The sequence below is a fragment of the Labrus mixtus genome, chromosome 7 (genome assembly GCF_963584025.1).
Source record: "Labrus mixtus chromosome 7, fLabMix1.1, whole genome shotgun sequence".
In the NCBI taxonomy this organism is placed as follows: domain Eukaryota; kingdom Metazoa; phylum Chordata; class Actinopteri; order Labriformes; family Labridae; genus Labrus; species Labrus mixtus.
This window is the reverse complement of record NC_083618.1, coordinates 9,942,607-9,956,812: the sequence shown is the minus strand read 5'-3', so window position 1 is coordinate 9,956,812 and position 14,206 is coordinate 9,942,607. Positions and strand designations below refer to the sequence as shown.

At 37.7% G+C, this 14,206-nt stretch overlaps 1 protein-coding gene across 1 annotated transcript; it reads left to right on the top strand.

The window, feature by feature from the left end:
• Nucleotides 1–247: 247 nt before the first annotated feature.
• On the top strand, nt 248–12,960 carry cdk4 (cyclin dependent kinase 4). The gene is made up of 8 exons (XM_061042706.1): nt 248–516; nt 8,445–8,679; nt 8,766–8,901; nt 9,024–9,191; nt 10,077–10,186; nt 11,156–11,206; nt 11,314–11,449; nt 12,106–12,960. The coding sequence occupies exons 2-8, from the start codon at nt 8,462–8,464 to the stop codon at nt 12,205–12,207; spliced, it is 921 nt and encodes a 306-aa protein (XP_060898689.1). The 5' UTR covers nt 248–516; nt 8,445–8,461; the 3' UTR covers nt 12,208–12,960.
• Nucleotides 12,961–14,206: the final 1,246 nt, after the last annotated feature.

The window sequence follows — 14,206 nt, the reverse complement described above, 5'->3', positions numbered from 1 at the left end:
GATGAATTGAACTAAGGAATAATGAATGTGTCCTAGACAAATAGATCTAATTAGGACTATTTTCAGCACCTATAAAATCAAAGTTCAGATGTAATAAATGTCTATATGATAGAAGCTTATAACATAACTGTTTTCCGATTAATTGCATGTAATCTGGATTCAATCATTATTGACACTTTGAGCAGTTTCAGGTCTCAGACATGACAATGTTCTGAACAGATTTAAGCTCCGCCCTCGAGTTGCTAGAAGCAACAGGAAGCGACAAACCCAAAACTATTGCAGGAAGACTGGAGGAAGAAACAGAGGAGGCCGAAATCAAACGGGGCAAAAAAAATAAATTGGTCACTTTACATCAGATCCACTGCCGGTCTGTAGGTCTGTACCAACCTCAGTCTGGACCCGACCTGCCCCTCCCGAACCCGGGTCTGAGAGAGTTAAGACGTGGCACATTCATGAGTATGTCCTCCTCTTAGAGCTAAAGAAAGCTTCACCTGCCTCTCAGAAGAAACAGACGAGGTAAGAACAGTATGAAAACTGGGTGTTACATGAAAGTGATTGAGATTCATGCGTGTCACACAGTGTCAGCTTAATGTAGGCTAATGTGACTAGATGTTGAAATGCAAAGTTAGCTGGTGGTGATTCGTCTCATCCGCTCCTGTTGTAGGCTGGGCCTACTTTTACGCCTTTTCTCCCCTTTCCTCACTACGAGTTATTTATGAGTAGGAAAGTTGTTGCTTCACTTTTTGAGCCGTTTTTAATGAACAAAGTAGCGCCATGGAGGAGCACCACGTGTTGCATAGAGAGGGCTCTCCTTTCCGTATGTGCTGCTGGCCTGTTTCTCTCTGCCTCCGCCCACCGGCCTGCACAATGTGGGAGAATGGGAGATACATTTTAGCTTCAATCTGTGTTGACTTCATAGACTGTATCATACCATTTTATTATACAGTCTGTGGTTTAAATCAAGAGTGAAAGGTGGGTCAGGTTAGTGACGGCAGTGTTGGGAGACAGCAGGGGATCTTCCAGATGTTGAGCTAAGAAGGAAAACAGTAAACACCACATCAGACCCGATCATTGAATATGCAAAATTACAGATTATTATGTCATCCAAACTGTATCCACTGTTGGTCATAATTTACCAAATGTTATACTAAAAAGTTGTTATGTTATTCGAAAATGATGAAACACAATAATTTTGGAATTCAAACAATTAAAATGTCAAATTAAGTACAAGATTTAAAAAAGATTAAAACAGATTTCTGTGTTTCTCTTCAGGCTGTGTCTGTGATTCTGAAACCTGTTTGATGTTGTGGCTGTTCTCTTTCCCACAGCATGTAGACACAGTTGGACTGAGCGAAAAGTTGCACAATCACATCTTGTGTGTGAGCGATGGTACTCATAGTAGGACTGCTCACATTATGGCAAAAAAATCCTACTCTCAAATATATTTTAAATTGATATTGAGATCATCATTATTAAACACGATTACTAATTGACTCTACAACATTAGCATCACATGCGTTTATCGAACTTAAACACTCTTTAACTCTTTAACATTGAGAACACTTTGAAGCACATATAAATATATATCAAAATAAATAAAGAAAAATAAATTGACTGTGTTTTTGACGTAGTGGTTTTGTACTCTTGTGGCCAAAATATAACAACAAACACATGGATGGATTTTCTCTCAGAATAAAATAAAATTACATCTTATCAAAATTAGGTTTTTTTTTGTATCTGAACTTTTAGAGAATAATTTTTATTAAGGGCAACAACTATTTATTGTGAATTAATTGTATTAGTTATAAATTGTTATCGAAAAATGTGAATTAATTGGTTCCTGTCGGTTGTATTTAAATCCATATAATCACTATTAAAAGCTTGTTTAAGCTGTTGAAGTTCACTGTTTCTTGTTCCGTATTAAATCTGGGATCAAAGCTGTCTGAATAACTTAAATGCAACAACAGTGGCGTATTGAGTTTGACTTTATTACAGTATGTTAATTTAAAACCATAAAGTATAGAGATTTGACTTACAACACAAGCTAAAGATAGTTTTATACTGTTTGAATACTTGGGAAATGATTAATCTGGATCTTTTATTCAGTAAAGCAGAAATTATACATCAGATAGATCATACATTATTGCTAACAGTATTTTTTCTCGGTGAAGCTTTCATTGGTAGACGTGAACAGAACAATCTGCATCAGGATGGAGGACAGGAAACTGTGTTTTTTTTATCCCTGGATTTTCATGTCTTCAAAATATCAAAGGTATTTAATCTTGGTACATTAATAACGAGATATTGCTCTAACTTCTCACACTCCCTCTTTCTTTCTCACATAAAAACAAACTCCAGGCATAGAAGAAAGACCATACTTACAGAAGTTTTAATTTTTTTATTCAGTTAATTTTAAGTACCATTCGATTTCAATTCTTGTGGTCACGATTCGATTTAGAATCTATATTCCATTCAAAACGATTCTGGATTAATTGATTCATGATTCAAAGTCTATTTTTTGAATTAGTACATACTTCAGGATCTACTCCAGTCATCTGAGAGACTGGCTGAATTTCTTGTTGCGTCTTGTTGAGTTAAAGAGCTAGCCTTAGCACTTAGCAGGGAGGGACTGATTAGCCAAAAAAAAAAACAAATAGATTGATGTAGAATCTCAGAAGAGAAGAATCTCGATTTTTTTTTCTTCCCACATCTAGCTTTAAAACAAAATCGTTTGACAACAGAGATCTTTCTCTGTAACATTTGAGAGATTTTAATAGAAAATGAATAAAGGCTACCACTAAAAGTAAAATAACAATCTGTTTGATAACTATAATAATTATGAAGTAGTTATACATGTAGTAATACATTTTAAATCAGGCTACACATCTTAAGAAATGAAACTAATGGTGGCTCATTGTAGAGGCCGCATAAAGGAGATGTCAAAATCAAACAGTCGGGTGTTGCACAAGCGTTGGTGGTATGTTTATGTTTTGCTGATGGAGTTTTTTGTTGTTTTTTTTACAGCAAAGATTGTTAAGGTTTTATCTACAGTTTATTTCCTGGTTCAGTTTTGCTCTGATCATTGTTTGAGTAATGTGTTTTTTCTTGCCGACTCACAGGATTGTACACTGCTCTTGTCTGCAGACACTCTGACTCAACTTTTTTTTGTGTGAGAAGAAGAAATGTGGTGTGTTTTTGACATGAATTATGCAATGTTCCACCTCTTATTATGACTATATACCTCTTCTAGAATTGTGGTTTTGGCTGCGTGTGAAAACTCAAAGCATGCAGTCATGTGTAGGCGGTCAGTGTCATGTTCACTTTGTTCAGTATCTAATCCGCCATTTTATTCCAGTATCAGCAATATTTAGTTTAATAGCTTTATAAACCAAATCATTTCTGAATGGTAGTCACATAAAAATATTTAGTTTGCCAACATTTATGTAATAGGCATCACATTTTACCATTTTAGAAACCTTTAATTATTTTACTGCTTAAAAAAGGATTCAAAGGATTTATTACATCTTAAACATTTCTGACAAATATATGTCATTCCCCTCTCTCTCCCCCCGCTTTCATACTCTCTTCACTGTCTTTTCAAATGAAGGCAAAAAGCCCCAAAATAGTTTTTTAAGAAAACAACTCAAATAGTTTCAGCTCAAGTCACATTCAGATTTGTGATTGTTGTGTCTGTGCTGAAGGAAACTGACATCAACCTGAGTTTCACATTCAGAAAAATCCCATTTCAGTTTTGACACGTCACATAAGGAGGATTGTTGGAAAGGTATTATGAAAATGTTTCAGTACAAGCACGTTAAACGCATAAACAAAATTAAAGTTACAGATAATCGAATTGAAAGTTGTTGTCTTGTTTTCATTAAAGCATTATTAAAAAAAAAAAAAAAAAGAAATAGCTACAGCACATGGTTGACCTACCGCTGAAATCTTCCCACCTATTTGTCAGAAATGTAAAATATACTAGACTAATCTAAGCATGCACCTTTAACCTGCAGAGGAGTGCTCTCACGATAGAGCTGTCACTGTTTGTCTTTGTTGACAGACTCCAGACTGCATTCTGGATTTCATTATACTTCACAGATGGACCTGAGAGTTATACAGAGCAACAACAGGCTCCATAATCATGTTCCATTTGGTTTCCTGTCTGCACTTCAGTCTGTACGCAAATGCTCCTTCTCTCTCTCTCTGTCTCTTTCTGCATCCACATAATACTTATAATAATAATAACGTGCTAATAATAATATTTAGCACGTTCATGTGTTGGCTACAGCGTGTTGGCTACAGCGTGTTGGCTACAGCGTTAGCTTGTGATTAAAAAGCTCTGACACACATGGAGCTCAGATGGCCTAGTGGTTAGGCTACCCCCAATTATTGGAGGCTATCAGCCACATAGAGGGCGGTTCGGGTTCCAATCCGACCTGTGTCTTCGTTCCTTCATGTCATTCTCGCCTCGATTTCCTACTACTCCATTGTCCTACCAAAAATAATCTAAAAGGCCAAAAATTAATCTTGAATAAAAAAAAACAACCTCTGACACACTGAAGTATTACAGGAGGGTTGTAGAAGAATATTGATCAACAATGAAAAAAAAAAACATGCACAAAATCTTTATGGCCAAAAATCCAAATCTGTGATGTGAAGAGAGACAGGTAAGAGTTCATACACATACAGTCAGGATTCCAGTTGTTGTTATTGTTGTTGTTGTTATTGTTGTTGTGTAGGTACAGCTTCAATGATGATCAAAGTGGGTGTTGTTTAAACAGAACCATTTACCGCTCATATGCATATTAACACTATGACAACGGACAAATTCATTTATTGATCTAGGTGACATGTACCAAATGATTTTGTTAAAGGTCATTTTGTTACTTTTTAACAAAACAACTCAACCCTTGTGGTCATGGTAGGCAAGCCAAGTTTATTTATATAGAAACATTTCAACAACGAGGCAATTCAAAGTGCTTCACACAAAAATCATCATGACAAAGGAAAAAAAAAAAGGAATATGTCTATACTGAACAAATGAAGATTATGAGAGTATTTTCTAATGTGCTAAAAAAAGAAATCTAAAAAATAACGTGCATCCATTAAACATACAAATTAGAGGCGCTGGTTTAGCTCAGTTGGTAGAGCAGGCGTCCCACGTCCAGAGGCTACAGTCCTGCTCACACTCTACACAGGTTCTACTCCAGATCCTGATGCTGTTTGTCTCATGTTTCTCTAAAATAAAACAAAGGCCAAAAAGCCCCCAAAAGGTCTTAGAGAAACCTACAAATTTTAAATGAATCCCTCTGTTAAGGTAAATTCTGGATAATTACAAGAAAGTCCATTTTTAAACAAGTCATTTTTCTGTGGGCATCATGATACGTAATTAGACTACCATGTGAGTGATGGCACAAAAGAGAAATTCATGTGGGAAGTACAAGCCAGAATTCAGCAAAATTCAAGAAGTATTTGGTAAATAAAATAAGGTGAATACATTGATCTGTGTTTAATTTGACACATATTAAACCAATTTCATGAAAAATGAGGGCCTAAAAATACACCAGAAAACAGGAAATAAAAACACCCTGGGATCAGGGGGAGTGGGGTTGTGAAGAAGTTATGAACAGCATGTTCTGAACCCACTCTGGGAAAACCCTGGCCTGAAGGCAGCAGAGGTAGGAGGAAGCATACATTATATGAAGTGTCAAAATGACAGGTATTAATGTTGAGTGGGATGACATAACAGGTGTTGGGACCAAAGTAAAGGCTGAGACTTGAACACAGGGAACACAGAGTTCTTGATGCTCTCTCTGGTTGTGTCTTCTGCCTGCCACAAGGTTTGATGGATGGATGGATGGATGGTGATGATGGGGAGGACAGTTGTCCGGGTTGTATGGTTAACGGTGCTTCCTGTGCTGCAGGATTGGCTGCCAGAAGTTTTGTGTTAAGTGAATTTGCTTTAGAATGGCAGCTCATTCATTGAGTCAATTGACTCCTCTCAGGAGGTCAGACACTTTGTCCTGATGCTTCTGAATTAGAAAGCATTTTGGATAATGCAGAAGAGCATTGATGAATTCCACTCTGAATAAAAATGTGTCCTATATTTGAGGACTTTGCCCCCAAAGTACCTGGACAGCTGTTAAGAGGCTGCACTCTAATAAAGGCCAGCACAAGCAGCAGTAAAATGTTGTGCACTTAGCTCCAAGTATAGTTAACTCCTGCTTCTAAAAATATAAAGAGGAGTGTCATTTATTCATTAGTTCAATGTAATGTTTAAAACTTTTTAATTAACAATAGGTCATGTCATTTTTCTGTTCACTGTTATGGTTTTACACGTCACTACTTTCACCCTCACTGATATCATGAGTCACAATCACCTGGACCAGAGAGATTTAATCCAAGTAAAGAAAATCTCCTAGCTGGTAAACACTATAAAATAGTATAAATAGCTTCTTTAGAAGTATTTTTACTGCTTTAAAGCCTTCAGCATACATACCCAATCATACAAACACTCAAACACCAGAGGCTAAACTCATGGGAGTGATGTGGTCTTGCACAAGGGCACCTCGACATGTGGGCTGGGGAAACTGGGGAGTTTACCACCATTCTCCAACAAATGCGAGAATCCCTGAAGATTGGTGGAACATTTATCAGCCTCAAGAAACTACCCTAAGGAGTCGGTGGAAATTAGGGCTGTAAAGCTTAATCATAAAATTGTGATAAATCGATTCAAAGGTGTCAAGATTAACATCGGTACTCTGAAAAATGAATTGCAATAATATCGTCAAGCAGCTGCAGAGCAATTGAGGACGCACCACCGTCTTTTAAATCGAAGGTGTGGAAGCATTTCGGCTTCCCCGAGACAGAAAATGAAAGAGGTGAGAAGATAGCAGACAAGACAAAAACTGTGTGCGAATATTGCAAGAAGACAGGGAACTACACAAATAGCACAACCAACACGATGCAGCATTTAACCGACACCTCAATGAGAAGCTCCCCTTGTTGCGAGAAGAAAAAAACATTAAAAGGCCAGACCACACTGACGTGGGTTTGCAAGCCCCTAAAGGAATCTTTTTCAGTCATAATCTGTCCACAGTCTCATTTTGTAAACTAAATTGTAATGTGAACCCAGTACTGTGAAACGTATCGTGAGTTGAGTGAATCATTACATGTCAGTGGAAACCAAAACAGAGCTAAAAGAAGAGCGATTATGAGACTGTCATCGCCATGTGGCCAGAAAACAAACTGTGTCTGCTGGAAGGGTATAATAAATATTGTATAAAGACATCAGTGTAGTTTTTTTGAAGTTGGAGTTGGTTTTTCATCAAGGAGCAGCATGTTCCTGATGATGATGATGATGATTAGCTGAACTTGACCCAAACAGATGATATTGAACCAACTTTTCTGAGGCTTTAATCACAACACAGTATGTTGTTTTTATAGTGTTAGGTCATTCTTGGAAATCGGGGATGAAGGGGGTGCTGGGGGATTAATAAAGAGAAATATGTGTATATCACCCACTACTTATAGCTGAAACAGTTTTTACTTTCGATGTACAACTACTTAGGCCCTGTCAGCTTTGTAGGTAGGTTGTCGATCTGTAAAGTGTGCTGTTATTTGATTGTGTAAACACCATTACTCTGACCACTTTATACACATAAAACAATCTGCCCCACAGGGGATACACTGCAGTGAAAAACAGCTCTTTCAAACTCTGTTGAGTTAAGTGTTAAAGCACTTTGTCTTGTTGTTTACTGTACTGTAATACTGCTACTGAGAACTTACATGACATTTTCCAGAGAAGGGTCAGTGGTTTACTGATCCCTACATCACCACTACACTGCTTTAAGTGATCACAAAATGAACTTTTCTGCTCCTCGCTCCAACACTCCTCCTCCACCTCCTCATACTGATGCATACATCTCACTGCAGATCTCTTTGAATTAAACTCAGTGCTAACAAGCTGAGGTCAATTTTAGATGCAAAAAAAAAAAACCCTTTCAGTCCTCATATGCAACTTTAAAAAGTACAAACATTGCTGAACCTTTGCTAAGTCTGCACACAAACTAATAAGAAATGGCATGTAAGAAATGTATGACTGCGACAAAAGTTAGCCCAATTTAACAGATGATGTAATCACTTCTCTTTGATAGCACGTTAAAAAAAGTGGTTACAGTAGCAGTCGAATAGTTGTATTGCAAGTTAACTGACTTTCTGTTATACTGTAATTTGTATAAAGAAATAACTACTAGTAGTTTCTGTGAAAGTGTGCCAGACTTTTATTTTTCAAAATGCTTTCCCCCTAATGTTTGCTTTTTACTTTTGGAGATATCAGTGTACCAGTGTAATGGATTGTCATTATATATGCATGATTACCTTTCATCCCCTCGTTATTCTAATGTCAAATATTTGTGGACCATTTCTCCTGCTTTGTCTCTCAGTCTGTTTGATCTTTGCCATGGCTAATGCCGCCAGTCTCCAGTATGAGCCAGTGGCAGAGATTGGAGGAGGCGCTTACGGGACGGTTTATAAGGCCCGAGACACGGAGAGCGGACAGTTTGTGGCTTTGAAAAGCGTCCGTGTCCAGACTGACCAAAACGGCCTCCCGCTCTCCACAGTCAGAGAGGTGGCTCTGCTGAAAAGACTGGAGCAGTTTGACCACCCCAATGTGGTCCGGTAAGTAGAAATCATGTGTTTTTAAAGCTTTTGTCTTTTATATTATCACCTCCTGCTGAAGTTTTCTTTTTTGGTAATCATGACAGGTTAATGGACGTATGTGCCACCCAGAGGTCAGATCGGGAAACTAAAGTCACTCTGGTGTTTGAACATGTGGACCAAGACCTCAAGACGTACCTTGAGAAAGCCCCAGCCTCAGGACTGTCACCTGGGCACATTAAAGTGAGAACTTACTGAAATAATATCTTAAACAAAGCTCTAGTTGTTTTTTTTTAATCTGTTTCGAAGCATGTGTTTTTAAAAAATATTTAGTTTCAGTTTAAACTTACCTGTGTGTTTTTCAGGACCTGATGAGGCAGCTGCTGTGCGGTGTTGCATTCCTGCATTCTAACCGTGTGATGCATCGAGACCTGAAACCAGAGAATATCCTGGTGACCAGCCAGGGTCAAGTGAAGCTTGCTGACTTTGGTCTGGCCAGGATCCACAGCTGCCACATGGCCCTCACTCCTGTGGTAAGAACTCACCTGGTGCAACAACAACAACAAAAGAAACAGATGTCGTCAAGTGTTTAAAGTGTTTTCAAGAGTGTACTGTCAATATGTTTGAAGTTTAAAGTCGGCTGCTGGATTTTATCACACAAGTTCTTACCTAAAATACCAAACATTTGCACCTGTAAATTGGTTTTAGATATTTAAATTATCATACAGGGTTATGCACTTAAATTCCTCAATGATGATGCATTCAATTTCTAATCTGCTACCAGATATCATTCTGAGTAGAAGACACTAACTACTTCAAATGACTCTTTATTTAACACTAGTGTCCGTGTTAGCTTATCACCTGTATTCTGTGTTTAATTCTCTGACAGTATAGCATTTTTATATAGCTTCTTTTTTCTTTAGAAGCTTAGTGCAAACTTTATATTATTCATATTAACAATTTTAAACAAGTGTAAGATTTGTTCACCCCCATGCTAGCTGCTCTGAGGAGCAGCTCTTTAGCTACTTAACTTCAGGGGACAAATCAAGTTTTTTTTGGATTTGAAGTTTATTTTATTTGCTAGGTTCATCAATCTGGTTTAGCCTGTTAGCATGTTAGCATTTTCAAATAACTTGATTTTTAAATTAAGCACATTTGAAAATCTATGGTTTGCTTTTGGAAATGGTCAGCAGAAATGCAGCTCATGCACATATATTTGTTTTGTTAACAGGTTCAATCATGCAAGAATGACCTATTGTCTTAATTTCTTGTAATCTGTACGCCAGTGTGGTTCTGTATTTATGTTCCCGTGTCCTTTATCCCTCTCAGTATCCTTTCAGTCACTGATTGTTCCTTCACTTGCGTGTCAATCATTTCTTCCCTCCCCTGTTGACGGACTCCATGTTTGTGTCTCTCAGGTGGTCACGCTGTGGTACCGACCTCCTGAGGTTCTGCTGCAGTCCAGTTATGCCACGCCTGTTGACATATGGAGCACCGGCTGCATCTTTGCAGAAATGTTCAGGCGCAAGTAAGTCAGCAGAATCATGTCAGAAAAACACCAATGACCCCTCTATATGTATGTTTTTCATTCTAATCCAGAAATTGTGAATCTTTATTCTGCACATCTATCATGTAAGGGAGGCTAGGATGTAACAGGGCAAAGCAAAGGTCCAAGGCCAATGTTCAGCCCCTTATTCGTTGTGAGGTTTACTTTACTAAAACACTTTGTGATTAAATATTGACAAAGGTCTTGTCCCTTCTGATGTTTCAAAGTAGGCAGTGACTTTGAATTTGACTAAGATCAGATCTTTCCCTCGCCTCAACAACAACGTAAGCACGTGGTGTTCCCTACCTGATTTGTGTGAAATCAAAGGGATTTGTAGAAAATAAAACACACAGTGAACAGTTTCCAGATATACTGTACATCCAAAAAGTATTCACATTTGCATATCCTCTGACAGTTTTGAGAGTCGTTATGTGAGTGTAAGTCAAAGGATTCTGCTTGGACTCTGCAGACGTTCATGTGATAGGGCTGTCAGATCCCAGATCAGCTTAGAGCCAGTACAGTGACACCAACAGCAGCATCATCTAGTGGTAAAAAAGACACATTGCATGAAGACAGTGGTCAACTTGAAGAGTTTCATGCCTCAAAATAGTTGCCTTGGAGACAGTTGGTATAATTGGTACTGATTATGTACTGCAATGATGCATTAGAAGGTCCAGAGGCACAGTTACAGCTCAGGATATCATGGACTTAGAAGAAGTTGATCAGATCAGACGTTGTACAAACAGTAGCTTCATTGACTTTGACCTGGTATGCCAAACTGCTTATCTGAAAATCACAGAATTTCCCCCTGGGGATTAGTATTTCTGCTTCTGAAAAACATCACACTTCTGTTTGCTCTTCTGCACTGACAGATGTTACAAAGATATGCAAACTGATGAAATGTCATCTGCTTTAATCTATTAACTTTGGTTCCAATCATCTGTTTTATAGACCCTTGTTCTGCGGGGAATCAGAAGTGGACCAACTTGGGAAAATCTTTCAGTGAGTACCAACAATTCCTATGATATTCCTCTGATTAGGAGCTGTATTTTCAGTTGACTCATATTGATATTATCTAATGGAATAATTATGTAATTTTGTTATTTCAGAATGATCGGCTTGGCACCAGAGGAGGAGTGGCCGACTGATGTTACACTCTCTAGGAAAAACTTCCCTGTATTCTTACCTCGACCAATCACTGACTTTGTTCCAGAGATAAATGAGCAGGGGGCAAAACTAATGCAGGTACGACTTCACCATGAATACAAATGGAAGTCGAGGTCCAGCCTGCATGAGCATGATTCATGATTCAGATGTTTACAGAGTTAAAAGCAGGAGTCATACAGATAAGCAACCTTTGCCCCAGAAGAATTTCATATACTCATAGTCTGCTGATGATCAACTGAAGCCACAAGAATTTCACAGAAGCAATGTGAGAAATTCCAAAGACTCATGTCACTAATACAGATGTTTAAACTAGAGCAGAGAGAAGGAATTACAGCACAGCTATTCTGAAGAAAAAAGTTTCTCTCTCTATTTGGATGTTCAGTGCTAGAAGCAATTACAATATGACTTTTAACAGATTGGCACAGAGTCCTGTGTACCTCTCTACTTGACTTTATTCAATGAAATATAAGAGACGTGATTGAAGAATTTATTGAATTAATCAAATTAAATAACTAATTGTCAGTGTAGAGACATCCATCAATGTCAACACACAGAGCATTTTTGGTTTATCTGCTATGTAGAGATTGATGCCATACAGACATGAGAGTGGTATCAACCTTTTTTATAACTGTCTTAAAGAAAGCAAAAAGTACTACTCAAAATGAACTTGACCGTGTAGACCGGACAGTGACACAGTAACTTATACTAATATCCTCTTATTCTTTCTTCCACAGGAGATGCTGACCTTCGACCCCTTTAAACGAATCTCTGCCCTGAATGCTCTAGAACATCCATATTTCCGAGAGGAGGAGACATTGACTCAGACAAAAAGCTGAAAAGATGCAGTGAAATCTTCAGCGAGAGGTAACAGTGTCTACGTTTAGACCTGGCCTAACCATAAAGGATTTAAGTTTCATTCCATGCCTTTCAAGACTTCTGGGTTGTTGCTTTGGGATATTTTATTTTTGTCACCCCTGCATCATAAAGGATTAAAGTCTGTGAGAGATGGAATAAAAATAAGAGGAAAGGATCACTGGCATGCTTCCCAACATGTAAATGTCACAACTAATGGTGTAAACATGTCGTGTCTTCGAGGACAGTAACCAGTGCTTTTGATGTTGAATATCTGTTTGGGTCTCGTCAGTTAGGACAGATGCACAGAAACGCTTGTCATCTCCTCTCAAATGCTGCTCTTGTTGTTTTTTTGTACCGAGTTTAGACAGAAAGAAGCACAGACGTCATTTTATCTTGTAAAAGGCTGAACAAAGTGTGACAGATGACACCTCGGGTTTATAAGAGCCAGTTGTTAGTGATCTCACTGTATTTGTGTTAATATTTAAGACCATGAACCTGTGACAGAAACGGAGCTGCACCAAAATCATGAGAAAAAATAGAGAATAGTAAAGAGAAAAAATACTGGTGTTCCCCTTAAATACTCTCACAAAGTGAAAGAAATGGTTTTCCTGAAATCGCCCAGCTCTGCAACAACATCAAAAACGATTAAAAGACAACATTTTTAATCACAAACTTCACTTGTGTTTTATTATGAAGATTGAAATCCACATTAAATGGAATTGTGATAACATGAAGACTACATAAGATTGTGTTTATTTCAAAGAATGATAAGAAATACTAACCAGATAAACTCACTAATCTGTTTCTTACTCTAATGGTGACTACACTGACCCAGTGTTTCCCCTACCATTATATTGGGGGGGGCGGCTCGCCCCCCCCCCCAATATAATGTCATGTCATGCCTCCGCTCTCCACCCCCAACATTTCCTGTCTCTCTTGATCTGTCCTATCCAAAAATGGCCCCAAAAATATCTTAAAAACTAGATCTGTGATCAGTTGTATGTTAATACTTATTCAATGTTTGAATCATTCAAAAATATTCACGATCATAAATCTTATTAATAATCAAATATCCTTCCATATCATTTTTTTGCAAAATCATTGGCCAACATTAAACTATATTTTAACATTGACTTGACCATGACTTAGGCTGACTGATGTTGAAGAATAAGTTTAATATTCGGGGAACATGCTAACCCGCTCTCTATCTTAAAGATAGATTGAAAAACATCCACCTTCAAGCCTTGCTAATGTCATCTTACATGTTATACTTTATCTTATTTGTTTAATCCACACAAACCATGATGTAAAACATGTCTTGTCGTGTTCTTATGTGCCATTCCTGCTATATTCCCTTTTCATATTTTAAGTTCTTCAATGGCAATGTATGTATGTCATACATATTTGTTTGTGAACTTTGATGAGCTTGTAGATGGGTTCTTTATACAACACTTCAACAGAGCTAGACTGGCTGTTTGTCCCTGTTTCCAGAATTGATACAAGGCTTTGTTAATGGGCCGCCCCAGCTACATATTTAGCTCGACATTGAAAACATAATTGCCGTAACATGTCTCTTAAGAAGTGAAATACTCAACCAGCAGAAATTGACTTTATCAAAACTCAAGCTTAAACTGTTATGAATGTCACACTTTCCTTCAAAATAGACTATTTGTTGGCACAATCACATCAATATAACACACCCATTTATTAATATTATGTGTATTTTGAAATAAAATAGATGGTGCAGATAATCTTCCCCATGCTGAGTTTGGGATCTAAAAATGTAACCTCTTATTTCTTCCATGTTTCTGACCTAAAAAGAACCACAGTCTTGTCTTAAATCAAAAAAACTTGCAATGTAAAATATTCATGTGCACACATAATCTTTATCCATTTTCCAAAGCAGATATTCACATCTTCTATTTTTGCGTAGCGTCTCCACCCTCTGAGGTTTAGTCTAATCTTGTTTGATGTGGTTTG

Coding starts and splice junctions, on each gene's coding strand:
- cdk4 (XM_061042706.1), top strand. CDS start 8,462: ATGGCTAATGCCGCCAGTCTCCAGTATGAGCCAGTGGCAGAGATTGGA. Junction 8,680..8,765: donor GACCACCCCAATGTGGTCCG/GTAAGTAGAAAT, acceptor TAATCATGACAG/GTTAATGGACGTATGTGCCA. Junction 8,902..9,023: donor TGTCACCTGGGCACATTAAA/GTGAGAACTTAC, acceptor TGTGTTTTTCAG/GACCTGATGAGGCAGCTGCT.